This window comes from Tauraco erythrolophus, chromosome 18 (assembly GCF_009769465.1).
Source record: "Tauraco erythrolophus isolate bTauEry1 chromosome 18, bTauEry1.pri, whole genome shotgun sequence".
Classification (NCBI taxonomy): Eukaryota; Metazoa; Chordata; class Aves; order Musophagiformes; family Musophagidae; genus Tauraco; species Tauraco erythrolophus.
The window spans coordinates 16,079,473-16,098,830 of record NC_141482.1 but is presented as its reverse complement, the minus strand read 5'-3'; the positions used below and the strand labels follow the sequence as shown (position 1 = coordinate 16,098,830).

At 60.4% G+C, this 19,358-nt stretch overlaps 1 protein-coding gene across 1 annotated transcript; it reads right to left on the bottom strand.

Annotated features, from left to right (window-relative positions):
* Positions 1 to 247: 247 nt before the first annotated feature.
* On the bottom strand, positions 248 to 11,341 carry SAMD10 (sterile alpha motif domain containing 10). Its single transcript, XM_086623034.1, has 5 exons — positions 11,311 to 11,341; positions 5,775 to 5,959; positions 2,125 to 2,293; positions 846 to 986; positions 248 to 270 (listed from the first exon to the last, which is right to left on the bottom strand). Exons 1-5 carry the CDS (start codon positions 11,339 to 11,341, stop codon positions 248 to 250), a joined length of 549 nt encoding a protein of 182 aa, XP_086479160.1.
* Positions 11,342 to 19,358: the final 8,017 nt, after the last annotated feature.

The following is a 19,358-nucleotide window of genomic DNA, read 5'->3' as shown; positions in this document are numbered from 1 at the left end:
CGGCTGTTTTGCCAATTTGCCTCCAGCCAAGAGCCACGTCTGCTGGAGGAAACCTCCCATCTCTGCACAGAAACGGATTTGTAAAAAGAAAGAGAGAGAAGAAGCAGGGGAGAAGCCCCGGAGCGGCTGGGAAGCTGTCTCTTCATATTCCAAGCGTGCAGTTCGGGTCTGGTCTCAGCGGTGCACAGCCCATCCCAGAGGTGCTCGGTTCACAGTGTTGGTGCAATCTGCCAAACAGACGGATCAGCTAGGAGACATTTCCAAAAGAAGCTGGAACAAGGCGGGAGAGGAAGGAATAAACAGGCTGCGGGGTGGCACGTTCCAGCTCACCCACAGCCAGCCCTGGAGAATCCCGTCCCTTCCATGCAAAACGCCACTAGAGGATTTTGTGCTGTGCACTGCAGCGTGGCCCTGTGTGCCACAACCTGTCCCTGTGCACCATGACCTGTGCACCACAGCCTGGCCCTGGGCACCACAACCTGTGCACCACAGCCTGACCCTGGGCACCACAACCTGTCCTTGTGCATCACAACCCATCCCTGTGCACCACAACCTCTGCATCACAACCCATCCCTGTGCACCACAACCTGTACACCACAGCTCATCCCTGTGCACCATCACGTCTGCACCACAGCCCATCCCCGTGCACCCCAGCCTGTGCTCCACGGCCCATCCCAGCCACGGCGTGGGCTGCGTTTGCACCAGCGACAAGCAGGTGGGTGCCTCTGGCTTTGGCAGCCATCCGGCCACCGCTCCCCCTGTCCGGACGGCTGCAGGAGGGGCACAACCTCCCTGTGCTTCAGCTTTGCAGCCTCTCTCCCTGCTCAGGCTGCCGCTGGCCCTACCTTGGCTGAGCAGCTGCAGGTTTCGGACCTCCTCGCGCACCTGGAGCTGCAGGACCTGCTGCAGGACCTCCTGCCGCTGCGCCTCGTGAGCGATGCCCATGCGCTGCAGCTTCTCCCCGTTCAGCCGCAGCAGCGCCCGACCTGCAAACACGGCGTCGCTCAGTGTCGTGACAGCGACGAGGGAACCCGTGTTCACATGGGAACAAGGAGGGGGAAAGGGAAAAAACCCTAAAATGCTCTTTCACCACCTGGACCCACTGGGACAGAGGAGCCTCACAGGTGGCCCTGCTTTTGGAGGATGCCAGGTGGCAGCTTGATGTCCCCAGCCTTGGGACAGGTACTGACTTCAGCGATCACGTAACCCATCCCTGCAGGCAGGAGCTTTCCATTTCTCCGCTCCACCTCCCGCATCAGGAGATGTTTTTCCGAGCGCACGGTGCCCGCGCGGGCTGGCCGTGCCGGGGGAACGGGGTTACCCATCAAAACGCATTAGTGTTGCTGCCACTGTCCCTGGTCCCTGGCGAGCCACTCTCCTCCAGTCCAGGGGCTATTAGACACGGGATTTACAACCAGCTTTTGTCCTTATTTCCCAGCGTACATTCGCTAATGCTGTCTTTGTTTCCCATGCAAGGGCTGGCGGAGCTCTTGCATTAGGGCTCTGCATCCCTCCCGGGCAGCTCCAGCGCTCCCTTTCCCGCTGCTTTCCCCTGGCACTGGCAGAGCTCTGCCCGGCCACGCACACGGCACGGTCGCACCAGGACGATGCTCGTATGTAGAGGTCAAAACCACTGTTCCCCAGGGGAAAGGGGAGGGAGCAGGTCCTAGAGGTAAACCTGCTCCAAGGGTTTGGTTGGGAGTTGGATTCAGACCTGGACGAAGACATTTGCAACTCAGACTCCAGCTGGGCAGAGAGCTTTCCTCTTCTGCAAAAATGTTCAGTACTTAAGATATTCTGATTATATTAATCCAGGCAAGGAGAAGACTCTTCCCTATCTTATAAACCACAAGCTCTCCTGGGCAATTTATGCTCATCTTAAACAACCTCCAGCCTGTCCTGGAACTTGCTCCTGTGGCAGATGCCTCCTGCCCAGCCCGGGTGGGTGTCCCTGTGCCCAGCGCCATGGGGTGGCTCTCACCCTACCTGCATCTTTGTGGGGAGAGGGGATAGAAATGGGGGGTACATCTGCCTTCCAAACCATGAACCTCCCAACAACTGTTTCCCAGGAGCACGTGCCGATGGCAATTAGCACTGGGAATTAAGTTGGAATGTTTCCCGTACCTGTGATGGCGTGGTGGGAGAATGCCTCGACGTAGATGAGATAGTTATGTGGGCAGTGCTTCTTCAGCCATTTGCACACATCCTGCTGGGTCCAGAGCACCACTGGCTTGGCCAGGCTGCCCAGCGTGGGGCTGGTGTGGTAGATGCCATAGTGGTCGTAGGCACGGCCCTGCGGGGAGTGGGAGGGAAGGGGTTAGCAGGATTTGGTCCCAGGAGGAAACACCTTGGCTGGGAGGTCGGCACACAGGGATGGGGAGATGGTGGCCAGTGGCACAGGGGTGTGATGACACCGGCAGACTTTGGCTTTGCACCCTCTGGAGTCTCTGGGCTCACCCTGAAATAGCAGCATCAGAGGAACCGGTGAGGGAAGTGGGGGCAGTGGGGGTGGGACGTGGAGGTGGGGGTCCTGCCCAGCATAGACCCCACACCTGGGAGCTCCCCGGCCCTCCTGCTGCGGGCAAGAGCCCCAGGCCACCTCCCTGATGTGTCTCCCAGTCCAGCAGAGCATGGCACGGGTTGAGGAGACATCCCAGGGGTCTCCAGGTCCCCCCTTACCGGGCAGAGAAGGGCGCTTGGTGGCAGCTCTCAGCACGGATGCAGCCAGCAAGATCCTGGGGGCATCGGCACCAGTAAAGCCGCCCCCCTTTCTCACCTGCTCAGGCTCCTTCAACCCTGAGCTGACCGGCCATGGCGAGGTCCTGCAGCCTTGAGGGCGTCTAAAGCCACCTCTGAACCCTGCAGCCCTTTCTAGGGGTGCTGCCATGCCCAGAGACCCCTGGGATAAACGGGAGTTGCAGTTCCTCAGTGCCCCAGTGTGCCCTGGCTACCCTCCACCTCCTGGACACCTCTGGCACGTATCCTCACCCCTCACCCGGTCTGCCCTGGCCCCCAACACAAGCTGCTCCCTCCGGCACCGGCTGCCTGCCTGGCTTTGGTGCCCAGCAGGCACCTGCCTGGTGGCAGGATGGGACCAGGACCTGCAGAGCAGAGGGGATGGAGGGGGAGAAGTGGTGTCCGCGGGGAGATGAGACTTGTCTACCAGCATCCCTCCCTGGAGCGGCCACTCCATTTCTTTGCTCACATGACAGCAATTCTGGCCTCCCGAGGTTGTTGCAGCCGGGATCTATCTCAGCACGGAGCAAATCAAACACCTTGAGCTGTAACAGCGCCGGGGGACGAGCCCGCTTCTCCCGGGGGGCCCTAAGGCTGGCTGGGAAACGGGGCTGGGGGAGGCAGAAATCCACCATTCCCTGGTTCGAGCACCCACCAGGGGGGCTGGTGAGCTCTCCGCTGCCAGCGATGCCAAGACCTCATCCTCGAACAAACGCCGCTCCTCCACAGCAGCTCCCTGCGCCTGAGCTGCCAGGACTGTCCTGGGCTGGACTGTGGGCAGGTGGGGATGGGAAAGGGGTCCCCTTCACCCACAACAGGAGGGGACCCGATTGCCAGGGTGCCCACCAGCACCATCCTCACCCATGTCCAGGACATGGCAGGGGCACGGCAGAAGCAACAGCCGATGTGGGACACACCAGCGTGGGAAAGGCCGCCAGCGCTTGGACCGCGGTCTGCCAACATCGACCTCCGTGTGTGAGCACTGGCTAATTAAGCATGCCTAATAGAGGAGCGGAGATAATTAGTGTAACAGGGACTCCAGACATCCCGTGGTTACTGAAACTAATGACACGTCCCTGAGAGATGCCCGAGAGGATGCGGTGGAGGGCAGCGGGCTCCAGGACGTCTCCCCTGGCCCCGTGCCGGGCATTGCTGCCCCCACGGAGCCCGCCAGCCTGGCAGGAGCTCCTTCCTGTGCCCAGTGGAGAATCTGGGCTTGGAAAGGGACTTTTCCTCAAGCAGAGCTGGCCTGTGACAGCGGGGAACATTCGAGCCAGAGGGAAGAAGGCAAACTGGGAGGCTGTAAATTAATAATCGAGGATTCTGCCTCCAAAGCAGATGGAAAATGCGACAGACAACGCGCACGATTTGGTTTCCCAACCAAACCCTCACCTTTGGGAGAACCCCCGGCAGCTGTCCGTCCCCCCCCCACCCTGGGCACATCCCGGGAGCTGCCTGCCTGCGGGAGCAGCCCCAGCCTGCACCGGCCGCTCAGCTCCTTCACACTCGGCTGAGCGTGCCGGGGAGCGTGCCGTGGGGAGGAGGAGGAGGCGATTTGCTCTGGATTCACTAACGAGCGATGATGAGAAGCGGAGGGGCTGTGGGAAACGACGGCGCGCTTCCCGCGAGCTTCCCGCAGCTATTATCCAACTAACCCTCCGAGGCACAGGGGGAAGAGGTGACAAACAACCTGCAATTTCCCCGAGCGTGCTCGTGTCTGCCAGCGCTTCGCCCATCGGACACAGCCCTGCGCCGCGGACCCATCTCAGCACCCCAAAACCCTGCGCTGCCGGCTCGGGGGGCATCGTCCCCCGCGGCAGGCGAAGCCCCCCCGGCAGGTCCGCGAGTGAGCCCCTGTGCTCTCTGGGTGGGCAGGGGAGGTGTAATGAATCACGGGCTCGTTTTCCAGCCGGTTGAGCTGCGCTGTCACTCTGATAAACTCTCAGCCGTGAATATCGAGTGCCGGTGTCGAGGAGAGCGGGCGGGAGAGCTCGGAGGCCGCTCCGGCACGGAGGGGAGCTGGGTGGTGGGAGCCGTCCCTGGGAGCTGCAAGGAGCAACTCCAGTCACCTCCCTTCTCACGGGCATTTTTGCTTGCTTATGGCAAAATTAAAGCCTTTCTCCCCCCACCAAACCTCTCTGGGAGGCACATGGAGGGAGACGAGGGAGAGCCCTGATGAACGCAGCCGGCACCCGGCGTGTCCCGGCGCAGGCAGCGCTGTCCCCACGCTTTTCCCAGAGGTGTGAGAAAGAAAGAGTCACCGGGGTGCCTGGAGGGGCGATGGGGACAGGGGACACCACACTCCTGGAGCATCACAGCGGAACGGTGGGATGTACCCATCCCTGCAGCGTCCCAGCTCCCCTCCAGCCAGGGGATGCCGAACCAGCCAGACCCTCAAGATGCAAAAGCATGTTGGTGGCTGGAAGCCAGGCAGTTGGATTTCTCCTGTTCCCTTTCCAGTCTTCACCAGCTGGATGTGCTGCCTCTGAACGTCACTCCCAGGGTGTTACGACGGGGTTAGGAAGCCCCAGGAGCCGCAGGCGGGGAAGATGCTCCTTCCCACGGCTGTGCAGAGGCAGGGCAGCAGGCAAACAGCTGGAAAACTTCGGCTCATGGCCTCCTTAGTGCAATAAAGTTCAGAATTTCAGGAGGACAATGGCCCAAACCTGGATAAAGGACATACCCAAGCACTCAGGGATTTTAAGGCATTATACGGAATTTGGTTCTGGCACATTTACTGCAAAATCATATTAAGTCCCAGCTCCGGGTGCGGCGGGAGGTGGTGCACAGAGCTCACCCCAGCACAGCCCCCAGCCTGATGGTAATAATGAAATTATTATATTTATATAGATTACTATAATTAAATGCCAAATAATCACCAGGGCTTTCAGCAGAACGGGATCTAAAGGCTTGATACTGCAGAGAAAGGAGAGATGTTCCTGCGGGGAATCGATGTGGGGGGGGCGGGATGAGGAGCTGCGTTCCCTTGGGCAGCCCCGGGGCAGGGGCCAGGGAGTGCGGAGGAGCCCGGTGGGTACCTGCGAGCCCTCGGTGCCCGGCTGCCGCAGGAGCTTGACGGTGCGGCCGCTGTCGGCCCGCTGGCTCCGGCCGTCGTGCCAGGTGAGGCTGCTGCCCGGGTTCCTCTGCAGGCGGTAGCTGAGGTTTTCGGCCGAGACCGTGTGCTCCAGGAGGCTGCGGCAGAAGCTGAAGTGAGCGGCGGTGGCTGCGGAGGGAAGGGGGGTGAGACACGGCCACGGTGCCCCTCCACCCCGCACTCGGGCACCCAAAAACGCCTCTTCTACCCCGTGAGACCCGCTGAGCTCAGGCCGCCAAAATCTCCCTCCTCCCACCTTCCCTTCCCATTGCCAGGGAGAAAACCCATCAGCCCCTAAACCCGCCGGGAACTGGCAGGTGCCGACAAGATGTTTGCCCACACAACCCCCTGCGAGCGATGCTTGTTTTGACACTCGCCTGCCGAGCGGCCGCGGGGACCCGCAGCTGCTCCTCGCCGCGCGGCTACGACCTCCCGCGCGTCACCGCTGCTCTGCCGGGCGAGACGCCGGGAGCGGGCAAAGCGGAAGAGCTGCTTTCCACGGACCAGGCTGGCATCAAACTGCCACCACTGAGGGATGGGGAGTGGATAAAGCCCACCCTGGGCAGCCTGATGAAGAAGGGGATGCAGGTTGGTCCCCCCGAGCACAGACTGGATGCTCACCCCCAAGCAATGGCTGAACACACACCAGCCCATCAATGACGACCCACAAAGAGCCATTTACCCACAACAAGTAGTTTTTGTCCCTCACTCCTCATGTTTTAATAAGCTGGGGGTATTCAGGTTGCAATGAGGATGCCAAGCTTTCCTTTGGGGGGAGGCTGAAGGGATCCAGCTGCTGTGGGAGGAGGACGCGTGGGTATTAGGGGCTCATGCACTCATCTGCTCCGGATAAAATCCAGCTGGCTTGACATAAGCAGCACTGATCCGTGGAAGCGAAGACCAGAGCATCCCCCAGCTCACCTGCCTCCGCCACAGCAAGCCGGGAAGTCACGAACCACCACCAAAAGCAGAGCAGCACCCAAAGGGGATCCAGCCTTGGGGATAACCCACCCTGGGAGAGCAGAAGGGCTGGAGAAAACCCGCTGCGGCTCATTTTCCCAATTCATGGGTTTTAAGAAGGAAGAGGCTGCACAGAGACTTCTCGAGCACTCTGTCATGCAAGAGGAGACGAGCCAGTGAAAAGAAGTCAAAATGGAGCAGAAAACAGTTGTTCATGTGTCCGTGTGTCCCAGGTTATCCAGACCACATCACACCTCCTTGCTCCTTAAACACACCCAGCAACAAGCATTGCCATGGGGAAACTGAGGCAGAGGACCTGACCAACAGCTGGGGAAGAGAGAGGTTTTATAGAAAACAAGCTGAAGGGAGATCCACGGCGGGGCTCGGTGTCAAGCGGAGGCAGGGCTGCAGGGGTGCTCTCTGTGCCTGTCCCGCGTGATGGAGATGTCTCCGACAGCTTCCTACAACCTCAGGCACCCCGGACCTGGTGGGCGAGGAACGCAGCGAGTTGTGGTCCCTCCAGCCAAGGATGCCTGAGGTGCTGTCCTGCCCCCAGCACCCTGAGCACCCAGCCCTGCTGTGGCTGTGCTGGGCTACCCCCTGAGCCGAAAACCATCCGTCCTGCTGGGCCTTGGGGGCAGATATGGACCTGGCAGGAGCGGAGGGGCTGGTGCCAGAGCTGTGTCCCTTGGTTGTGCCGGAGTTTCCCCAGGACTTGCTGCAGAAGGGCTCAGTTAGGGGTGGGTGGGGAACAGGGCTCTGGCCATCATCAGGACCTATATCCATAGGGGGCTATAGAGCATCTGCCACCATCTCCGCTCCTCCAGCGAACACGGCTCGAGGCAAGAGAGCCGGAGCGAGAGCAGATGGGAGAGAGTGGGCAAAGACGAAGGGAAAAACAAGCCGAGAAGAAAGGCAGGGCCGGGAGCACCGGCAGCACCGCTCCGGCAGCACCGCTCCGGCAGAGGCAGGCAGCTGCTGCCCTGGCACCCCAAACCCCGGCAGCTCCTCCGCAGGCTCCTGCTCCCCCAGCCCAGCCCTCGCATCCCAACTTTCCCATAGCCCGGCAGCACTCGGCATGGGTGAGGGTAAGGGGGTGCTGAGCCAGGGCACGCGGGAGCATTTCGGAGCAAGGGAGGGATGGGGACAGAGGAGCCCCGGGACAGGGCAGCCCCTGGGCTGGCTCCACGCAGGGACACGGGGGTGGGCTCCGACACGGACTCTTCTCTCCTTCCCATGCCCGGGAGCACCCACAGCAACACCACAAGCACCCAGCCACCCTCCATCCCCTCTGCTCCTTTTCTGCTGAGCCGCAGCATCTCCCCCCTCCCCAAACCCTGCCGGCCCCGCAGCCCCCCTGGCCATGCCCTGCAGCCCCCCTCACCTGGCTCGGGTGGTCCCTGCGAGCTGCGGATGGTGGAGATGCAGCAGAGGGATGGCCGGCCCTGCTGCATCTCGGCGGGAGGAGGGATGCGGGCGAGCGCTCGGCAGCACCGGCTGTCACGAGCGTGGCTCCATCCCTGCCTCCCCTCATACCTCGGCCACACCTGACTGACTCCCGGATCGCCTCCCTCCTGCTGCCAATGAACAGCGGCTGCACGCTGGCCCCGGCGCTGGGCACCCCCCAGCCAGCCTCACACGGACAAGGGGGGTGAATTACACCCCCTCCCCGCCATCCCGTAGGCGTTTGATCCGGGGAGATGCTTGGTGTTTTCCCTGCGTGCTCCAGCCTAATCCCACAGCAGGGCCAGCTGGCACCAGGATGGATGGGAAGCGTGGGGGCATGCCACAGGGGACACTGGACCCAGCGGGCATCAAAGTGCCCCAGGGCTGAGCGGAGCCGTGGCCAGCTTGTGTGTGGCAGCACCGGGGTCACCGGTGGCTTGGGGCGTTTGGGATGCAGGAGGAAAAGAGGGAGCGCGGCGATGAGCATCCCTCCCAGGCGGGGGCTGTGGGGTTCAGCATGGGCTGCTCCGGCACTCGGCCAAAGCTGTTGTGGTTACGGACATTTTGGGAGACCGGGCAGAAGGGGGGGTGCCCGCAGCCGGCAGCGTGGGTCGGTGAGGAAATGCCATGCTGAGTGTGGGGAACGGCACCTTGGAAGAGGCACGCAGGAGTCCTCAGGCCAGCTGAGCCCCAGAGGGAGCAGAGGGGAGACCGTGGCTCTGATCCCCGAATGGCCACTGTGCCCCCATCTTTCTGGGTCCCCGTGAACCAGCCTGTGGCCCCTTGGTCCTGTGTGGCCGCCCCATGCGATGGACACCCCACCGCCTGCTCGTGGGCTGGGGAGCCGCTGCCAGCTCATTTTCTCTCGGTGGCTCTTTGGTTCATTTTGGGCACCTCTGCAGCCCCACGGGACGGGTGGAGGGGGAGGCCAGGGGCCAGGTCACTGCAGGGGGACCAGCAGCCACCTGCCCCGGGCGGTGGGACAGGGTCTGCGGCAGCGGCAGGGACAGACGCCGCTCCCTCCGTCGCCTGGCACACCGCCGCTCCCTGCCTTTCCCTCTCCAGACACTTTTATGGCTGGTGAACGTGAGCGCTGGAGAGGCTCAGAGCAGCAGCCATCGCTGCTGGGGAGAGGGACAGGAAAACTCCCGGAGACACAGACCTCGGGGCAGGATGTGGGAGCACGCACCAGCGAAAGCGTCCCCAGATCAGTCCCGAGGTGGGCACGGGCTGATCGCGACCAGCAAACTGCCTTCCAGGTGACTTTCTGTGGGCACTGCCTGCCCGCAGGTGTCCGGGACCTGCTCCGGGGGGAGCGGCAGCACGCAGGGACACGGAGTGGGGAGCCCAGTGCCTGGACAGGCAGTGCACTGCCTGCATGCAGCCCCCTCCTCTGCCACTGCATCCCAGCATGGCCTCAGGGACATCCTTGTGTGCCACCGCCACACGCCTGGGTGTCTGGCAGACCTGTGGGATCGTGTCTGCAAGCAGCTGCCGCGGGGGCAGCCGAGCTTCCCGGGGTCAGCCAGCCTTCCGGGGATTAACGGCGGGCCCTGGGAGAAGCTTGGAACAGGCTTCACAAGGAATGAAATCCCTTTGTCGATTTGCCCGGCTCCCGGCGACTGGGAGGGAGAGAGACATTTAGCACCAAATGGGGCGAGAGATTTGTCGACAGTCGGAGAGCGATTCGCGGGGAGCTGCTTGTCCCTCTTGTGTTCCTCCAGGCAGGAGAAGCATGATTGAGACCAGAGCTCTCCGGGGATTCCAAGGATGAGGAATCCACTCTGCTCATGGAGCAGCTTTGCAAAGGAACTCATCTTGCTTTCAGTGGCATCTGCACGAGCCATGATCCCAGCTGGCATTGCCACTGCCCTGGTCCCCTCCGTCCCTTCCACGCAGCTTCCCCCTGGTGCAGGGAAGAGCTGCTGCTTGCGCTGGCGGCGCCCCCGGGGGAGACAGTGCTGGTCTCCGGGACCCCCAATGCACGGAACCTTTGAAGCCGTACCCACAGGATGTTCTTAGGGACCAGATCCTGCCCTGAGCCATTCTCTAAGACTCGCTGGCCCTGAGGAGGACGAGACCGCTTTCAGAGAGGACTGACACCCCTCAAGCCTCTCCAGGCTTCCCCGGGGTGTTCTTCTCCCAGGCCCTGGCTGCAATGAGCATCGCCCCAGCGTTTCCCTCTGAATTCTCTGCTCGTGGAGGTGAGCCAGGAGCCCCGTGCAGGGACAGAGCTCAGGCCGGCGGCTGCTCAGCACTGGTGCTTCCCGAGGAAGCACGGTGAAGGGAACAAAAGGCAGATGCCCTTTGCATCCTCCTCGTGCAGTGGTGCCCAGGGTGCCCATCGGGGAGCAGGAGTGGGTGCTGCCTGCGTGGAGGGGCAGGCAGCCTCGCAACCGGGGTCCCTGGGGCACAGCCTTTGGGGGGACGGTGCGAGTCTTTGAGGTTGTCTGTGCTCCTGAGCCACCCCTGTGGGTACTGCCAGGAGGTCCTCGAGCACCCCAGGATGGCGGATCTCTGTAGGGTATGGGCAGCGTGCAGGTATTGGCAGCGTGGGGTATTGGCAGCAGGCAGGACTTTGGGGCAGCTCTGGACAGGACACGCTCTCCTGGCAGGAGGCAGCCCCGGCAGCCCACAGGCAGGGACACCCCTGCTGCAGCAAGCCCCCTTCCACCTCGACACGCTCTTCCCAGGGGTCCTGCCCTCCTCCAGCACCCCCAGGCCTGCCCTGCCCTGCCCTGCCCTCACACCCACCCCACCTCGCTCCAGCCACATTTCCCAGTCCATTTCACTGGTACCCCATAACACCGGGGGTAGGGGATGGGGACAGATCCTCCCTGGGATGCTGAAGGCAGCAAAAGGGGATGTGAAGGGGCAGATCCCCGGGATGGAGGGGGCAGCACGGGGGCAAAAAGGAGAGGCAGACCCTCGGGATGGAGGAGGTAGCAACGAGGAGGGCGCGCAGACCCCCGGGATGGAGGGGGCAGCCCCCCAAGGACGTGCCCACCGCGTTTGGGGCTGGGGGAGGCGCGTCCCGCCGTGCACCTGAGCCCACCCCCGCCCGTGCCCGGTACCTTCCATGTCCTTGGGCTGGCCGCAGCTCATCCTCCGCGCAGCGGGGCCGCGCTCAGGCGGGGACGGAGCCCCGCGCCCCCCAGCGCCGCCGCCGGCACCGGGCACTCCCGCCCCGCCCCGGTGCCCGAGCCGGGGGCGGCGCCGCGCTCCGCCACCCCCGGGCGCTCCGCCCGCCGCGCCGCGCCGCCCGCCGCCAGCCCGCCCCGCGCTGCCGCCCTCTCCGTTCCCCGAGGATGCCCCGAGCATCCTCCCGTATCCCTGTCCGGAGGCCACCGGGCATCGCCCCCCCCGCCACATCCCTGCCCGGACACCGCCTGGCATCTTCCCCCCGCGATCCCTGCCCAGACACCGCCGGGCATCGTCCCCCTCCGTGATCCCTGCTCGATGTGCCAGGCATAACCCCCAGATCCCTCCCCAGCCGGGGGGACAGGTCCTGGGGACACCCGGATCCAGTGGGCACCGTGCAGAGGTTTTTGCTCATGTTTGCGGTGAGCACGGAGCGGGAAACAATGCCTGCTTGTTCCCTCCTCCCCAAATTTCCCTTTCCCCCCTGACCCGCAGCTCCCCGGATGGGTGCCAGCTGGGTGGGTGAAGGAGGGTGGGCGGCTGCAGCATGAGTGGGCAGCCGCCAAACCTCACTGGAGCATGGCACGGCGGCACGGAGCATAACGGCGTTGCCAGCATCCGTCACTCCTCCGGGGTGGCAACCCCGCGAGTATTTTTGGAGGTGCCTTCCTTCAGCTATGGCACCTGACTCCCAGCCAGGGACTGTCACTGTCAGCCCTTGGAGCTGCGGAGGGGCCGGGGGTCCGGCCGTGCACCCTGTGGTTATCCTGCGCTGGGGCGGGACAGGGATGGGGGCACCACTGGGTGTCCAGGACGAGGATGCCCGTGCTGTGATGCTTCACCTTCACAAGGTGTTCCCCACCACAAGCCTCCCGCAGCACCGGGCCCTTGTTTTAAGACAAGGAAAACCTCAGGCTTGTGGGATGCTGCTTCCGAAACCATGCTCCCGCCTTGGCAAACAGCTCTGGCAGGGTTGAGCATGTCACGCAGCGATCAGCCGCCGTGGGCTGGGGCTATGAAGGTGCAGTGGGTGGTACTGACCCTACGTGGCCTTGTGCCAGGGGTTGAGCGGCTGTTCACGGCGCTGGCAGAGCTATGGCATAAAATCCACCCGGATCCAGCCTGCGCAGCACTTGTCAAAATGAAATTCAGCTCCCCAAACCACTACGAGCTTTCCGAAATTTTGGATGCTCGCTCAGGAGCTGCTCTGGATGGGGCTCAAGCCCCTGGGCAGGCTCGGTGCTGAGGACACCAGCTCAGCTCCATGCTGTGAGCCAGCCAGGTCCACCGCGCTCGGCGAGCCGACCACACTGCCATGCACGGAGCGGGCACAGCGGGCCACAAACCGTGCACGTACCCTGCAAACAGTCTGCTGCTCAAACACCACTCCCCGCCCCGGTGTTAGCATCCTGCTCCTACCGCTGCGAGAGAGCGGTCAGGGCAATATTGCTTGTTGCAGGCATCCGACTCCATCAAATAAAGAATGAACCTATTTTCCATTACTCTGAAATTCCCAGTTCTCCCTCAATCTCTGTCTGTACACGGGGCTTTCTAGCGGTGGCAGAAATCTTCCAAGAGAAATATGGTGAAAGACGGGCCTTGGCAGGGAAAGGCTAATGTCGCTTGAAAATTGTGTGCAGATTACGCCAAGCTGTTATTAAAAATAAGAGCTGCACTGTTCCCAGCCTTTGCTTTCCCTGATTTTTCTGGTAGTAATTGCACTTCTCCAGTAAAGGTTTCATGTGTCTGGGGAAGGAATTTGTTTCCCCATCATCATTTGCAAACAAGTCCAATGCCAACCTGGCACCCTGATGATGCCTGGTGATGCCGCAGTGGGGTCTGAGTGCCCGGAGAAGCCCAAGCTGCTCATCCCTCTGGAATTCCAAAGGATTTTCAGAAAAATCTTGAGCCTCGAGGCTACCTGGAGAAGGTCTGGGAGATGATGTGGTCCCACACGCTCCTGTGCCTGCTCCATGCTCCAGTCACCCTCAGCTGTTACAGCATCATTCTTGGGTTATTGACTCAATCCCTCCCAAGCTGGGGCATCTCTTAACCAGTCTCAGCAACTCTCTCATGGGTTTTTGTCTGCCTTTGGGTCTTTTAATGTCTGATCGAGGGTTTTCCACAGCTAAACGGGAGTTAAATAACAGGGCTGGGGGGAAAAGCCTGTGCTTGAACCTAAACCCAGAATATATCTCAGGAAGCTCAAAGCACCGGTCAGGGGCTCCTTTCCCCATGTGTTGATGGGATGGGAGGGGGACGAGCTGGGGACACCGGCTCCAGTGAGTCCAGGACCTACAGGTTTCCCCCCAGCATGTGTATGGATTTGGGTGGGGAGATCCCCCATGTCACCGTGGACCCCATCCCTCCCCTCCGCCAGCCTCCCGCGAGGGTGCAAGGATGGGATGATTCAGCACGTTCATTTTCCAGAGAATAAAGGAAGTAATTAAACATCAGCTTCCCTCCCACCGCAGCCCTGCGAGGATGAGAGGAGGAAGATAAAAAGCCTTCAGACGGAAGTTATTTGTCTAAGGAGAAAAGTGGCTAATTTCTCTGTTGCTTTGCTTGTCTGCTCGTTAACGAAAACCGCTCGTCAGCAGGAAAAGGGAGCACCCAGTGAGGGGGGAGGAACCGCATCATCCGTCGGTGGCCACGCAGGTGGCCGTTGGTGGCCTTGGGATGTCCCATCTGCATCAGGATGTCACCTTTGCAAAGCCCCCCGCAGCATCCGGACACCGAGCTGGGGGCTGCGGATGCAGCCGGGTGTTGGGAAGCCAAATGCCACCAAGGGGTTTTCCCAATCCTCTCCCCCCACCCCGAAATTTTGTGCAAAGAGTTTAAAATGAGTTTGTTAAGGCACTCGCAGGGAGACAGAATCGAAAACAGCTTCGTGCCTGAAGCCTCCAGCCCGACGCGGGGTGATGGATGGTGCTCAGCTCGGCTGGGCAGGGAGATATTTAGTGCTATGAAAACCTCTCCCTGAAAATAATTCATTTTCACGCTGATGATAAGAAATCACCAAACCTCGTTGCTGCAGGGTGGGGGTTGCTTCAGGTGGCACCGAAGCTCTGGTTTGCAAAGCCTGTGGTGTCCCCTCATCCCTGGCCGTGCCGGACCCCCCCTCGCAGCGCGACGCCCGCACCTGCCCCAGGACGGCGAGTCACTGGCAGAGGACATCCGAGGCATCGCTCCCTGTTTTCTGCTCCCTGGGACACAGCGGGGGCTTCTGACCATGGAGGCTCTTTCATTCGGAGGTTTGTGTAGCTGTAGCTCTAATTGGATTTTGGCGTGTCACGGCTCTTTTCGAGGCAGCCTCTAATTATTTGAGAGCGTAGCCCAGACCGCTTCCTTCCTCTCAGCGCAGAGGGATTTTTTTTAATATTGCTTCCCGAAACGAAATTCATAGAATCGTCGAATAGTTTGGGTTGGAAAGGACCTTTAAAGGTCACCCAGTCCAACCCCACCGCTGTAAGCAAGGACATCTTCAGCCAGATCTGGAAATTGGGAATTTGTGACTTAACCCAAGGAGAGGATGGATGCGATGCCGCCGTCTGCGCGGGCACAGCGAGGCAGCGTGAGTCACGTCTCCCGGCTTCCTAATCAATTCACAGCAAGAATAAAAAAGTCAAAGCAATATTTTCATTCTTTCCAGTAAAAAGACCCAAAACAACAAACCGAAATGTGTATGTGTTTTAAGAAGCTGCTCTGTGCTCATGGATATTTGATGGGCTGGGGAGGTTTTGCTGGTCCTGCTGTGGCTCAGCCCACCCCGTGCGGAGATGTTGGGCAGTGTGGAGATGCAGGGGCATCCTGAGCATCATCTCAGGGCGGCTGAAGCTGCCGGCAAACTGGGGCTGTGGCAAAACCCAGGGCCGTGGCAGAGGAGGGCGGTCGGACACTGTTCTCAGGCTTTTTCCCTCCCAACAGAAACTTGACGAAATTGCCATTAGGTTTTGGGTTGGGTTTTTTTTTAACATGTGTTGCAATTTTTTTGGGGGGGCTAAAATCATTTCATCCAGCTCCATCTGCTTTCCATTAGGTAACTGAAGCTCGAGCAGGTCGGATCCTGCCATCCTCACCAGGGATGCCCCCCAAGGCCGGGCACTGCCCTCACCCCAGCGCTGCGGTTGCTATTTCAGCGCCCAGAATAGCCACAAATGAAAACCATCACCCTGGGAAAGGTTTCCCAGCATCTCGCTGCTAACCAGTGTGAGCAAGTTAACGACCGTACCCCGGCCCCGTTACGTCTCAGCAGCCTGAGGTTCTTCGTTTTCTTCCAGGCTGATCTCAGGGCTCGCGAGCCGTACTCCATCGCTCACAGAATCCCATTTATTGTTTACGTCGCAAGGTGCAGCCTGGCTCGAATTGATTTGCCGTGCTCTGATTGCCGCTGCACGCTGGTGTGGGATCTGGAAACCGGTTGCTCACGCAGTCAGGCTGCAAAAATCAGGGATTTGACGGTTGGGGAATGCCGGGCTTAAAACTTCCCGCGCGGTTCTGCTGCATCTCTTGGGATGCAGGGAAAGCTGGTCCTGGGGGGATCAGCAGGATGGATTAACTGGTGTCCCCCCAAGGATTGTCATCCACCCCACTGCTGTGGGAGAGATCAGGCAGTTGCAATGTGTCACCCCTCGTTTAGGCAGCCTGGGTCTGGGGAGCAGGAAGGGCAAAGTGACACCAGATTTTAAGAAGGAGCCATAGACAGGAGTGCAGAGCAGATGGGAAGAGCAGAACCAACGGGAAATACCAGAATTGGGAAACCAATGTGAGCCCTGGTGTTTCAGAGGATGCTTAGCAGGCCTTCACGTTCACCATCACCTTCACCTTCACCTTCACCATCACCATCACCATCACCTTCATCTTCACCATCACTTTCATCACCTTTGCTTTTGCCTTCACCATCACTTTCACCATCACCATCACTTCACCTTCATCCTCATCCCCACCATCACCATCGCCTTCATCTTCATCTCCACCTCCACCACCACCTTCACCATCACCTTCATCTTCACTCCTTACCCCGCCCATGGTTGGAGCTTGCAATGCCTTGGGGGGCAGGAACGAGTGAAATCCCCACAAACTCGAGGCCGTCACTCTGGGGCAGTGGAGACCGGAGGCAGCATGGGCTCGGGTAGGCTTACTGATGGCCAAACCATTGGAGATGGGCCAGGTCCAGGGTCCAGCATGGCGAACCGGTAAGCAGGACCATGGGCATGCTGCCCTCGGCACAGGGACGCCCTGCACCTGCCTCATCCACCTGCCCAAATCACTGGACACTTTGGGAAACATTGGTCCATCTCCAGAAGCTCTTGCCTTCAGACGCCCCTGGATTAAAAGGCAATTTTAACGAATGCCATTCGGGCAGCATCATTAGCATGCTGCTGGCAAGCAACCCGCGCCCTTCAGCTTTCTCCCACGTGGGGATTATTCCCAGCAAACCTCCGGCTGATGCCAGCTCGATTGCCAAGGGTGCGAGCTCCGTGGTGAAGATGCTTTAGCAGCCTCTGCTAATTGTCTCCGAGATCTAAGACGGCTTCGGGGGAGACGTTCAAAGGCACCTTGCTCCCTCCCAGCTGCGGTGGGAGCTCAGCACCTGCCTGCTGCCGGCTCCGGAGAAGCTCCGCGCCGCACGTTGGTGCTTGGCTCGGTGCATGGAGGAGAGCAGCTGCTGCAGACGCGTCCTCGGGGCCCGTCTGCATGGTTGCATGGGACTAATTAAAATTTCAGGAAGTATATTTACCTAATGCAGAGTTGATTTCGCTAAGTAGGACATCCTGTCTTCAGAGGATTTCACGGCACGGGGTGATAATCAAGTGAGAACAGGCTCCAAAAGTGTTAATTTAGTAGCTGAGCCGACAGGGATTAAAAACAAGCCCCTGTTTTAGTCTCTTCTCGCACTTCCATGGCTGAAATCCAATTAATCATCCCATTTGGGAACACAAAGCGGTGGGCACCTCTGCCTGGCAAGCACCGTGCTGGCTGCAGGTGCAAACGTGCCCGGGGCTGCAGTGGCCAAATTTGGTCTCTTTTACCTCCCAGGGCTCAGCCATGGACCTTGCATCGCTCCGGGTACCCCCTGGTACCCCCGCGATGCCCTGTCCCTGTGCACGGTGCTGGCACTGGCACACAGGCTGGTGATGCCAACGTGGGGCTGAGTTTCTGCTCCGGGTTTGCAGGCAGGACTTTTGCAGGCAGGAGTTTTGCAGGCAGGCACCGGGAAACGGTGCTTGGGAACGAGCCCCGCTGTTGATCCAGTCCCGCAGCTGAATTCTTGCTGCACTATGTGATATTTAAAAACAGGATTTTCCAGCCTCGGGAGATCCCTGGGGTTTGTTTTCTTGTTGTCCCGGGAGAAGCCGCCGCCACCTCCGCTCTCCCCGGGGGCACAGAGGCGGCTTTGCGGGAGCGAGGGGGCTGCAGCGACCCCTCCGCAGCAGCCCGGGCCACGGGCTGGGCAGCTCCTGGCTCAGCCTCGGGCCGGATCCTGAGCCGCCCGGCACCCAGCGGGATCCGCAGTAAACCAGCTCAGCCTCGTGCCCTTATCTAAGTGATTATTTTTCACTTTCAAGCCTTTTTGAGCGATTATGCGCCGACGTGCGCAGCATCCCCAGCCCATCTCCACGTTCCTTACCAAGGCGTGTAGATGCTGAGCTCCACAAGCCCTAAGCCCGGAGTGGAGTGACTCTGTGCATCCAGGAGAAAGGAGCCACCGACAGCGGCTGCCGTTGGCGGCTCCATCCCTCCGGGGTTTTATTCCCCATCCATAGAAACAAGCAGGCATGTCCGTGCAGGTGGTGCATCATAATTGTGAATTTAACAGGTGCTGTTACCCCTTTGCCCCTTCTGATTTTGTTGCACCCGGGAGAAAGCACCTCCTCCCCGCTCCTCACCCCATCTCAAGGTGGTTTTGGGGGGCAGAGTGATGCCAGCAGCACGCGCTCCGCAGACATCCCGCTCCTTCCTGCCATGGCACCGCGGGAACCAGCCACCTCTCGCTCCATCCCGCTCCGTTGCTGTGACTCGAGGAGGAGCTGAGGGATTCCCCCTGCCCGGCTTCCTGCCCCACCACCCCATCGGCTGCATTAATCAGAGTAACTGTTGATTAATAACCCCCCAGGGCTTTCGGCTGCATGCCCGCAGCAGCCCGGTGCCAGGGCTCGGGTAGCAAAAGGAAACCCCAGGAGAAATCTGCAGGGATGTCCGAAGAGCAAGACTAGGCTGGAGAGGATGCATGAGGGCCGGATCCTGAACCGCTCATCCCTGCCATGCTGCTGGAAGATCAAACCAGAGCTCCCAGTGCCTCCGGTGCACAATGTCAGTAGGATGCACAGCCGGTGTCTGGCTGCTGGCTCTCCTCTGCGCTCGCCAGTACATAAGAAACCCCGGGTCCATGCAGAGAGTCGATGAAAAATCATTTATGATTGATTTTATTCAATGTATAAGTTATTCTGAGTTTTCTCCTTGGTTGGAGCACACTGCGAACGCTGGCCAGCTGTGGGAGAGGGGAAACCTTCCTCCTGCAGATGGAAAGGCTGGATTTGTGCCGGCGTTGTGTGAAGAGAGTGGATTCATAGCCCTGACACCAGCCTCGTGCTGGGATCACCCTGCTGCCGCCCCCTCAGCTCTGTTTTTCAGGAAATCTCCCAAAAGTGAAATTCCTGCAGGTTCCATGGCCTCAGCAGAGACCCAACACTGCTCCCCCATTCCCACCACAGCTCCTCTTCGCGAGTCCGGGAGGATTCTGGTGGCTGCTGCTGGGTGGGATGGGTGCCCCTTCACCCCCATGCCCTGGCAGGGATGGGGATTTATCCACCCCCCAGCCAAGACCCACTGGGTTTCACTCAGCACTCAGTGGTGTGGGATGTGTTGGAGCTGGGATGCAGCAGAAAATCCCTCGTGCTGTATAAAGGGGGCCAGACCTGCCCCTGGTGCAGGGGATGCTCCATGGGCTTTACCCTTGCTCAAGGGTGCCTGGCCAGGG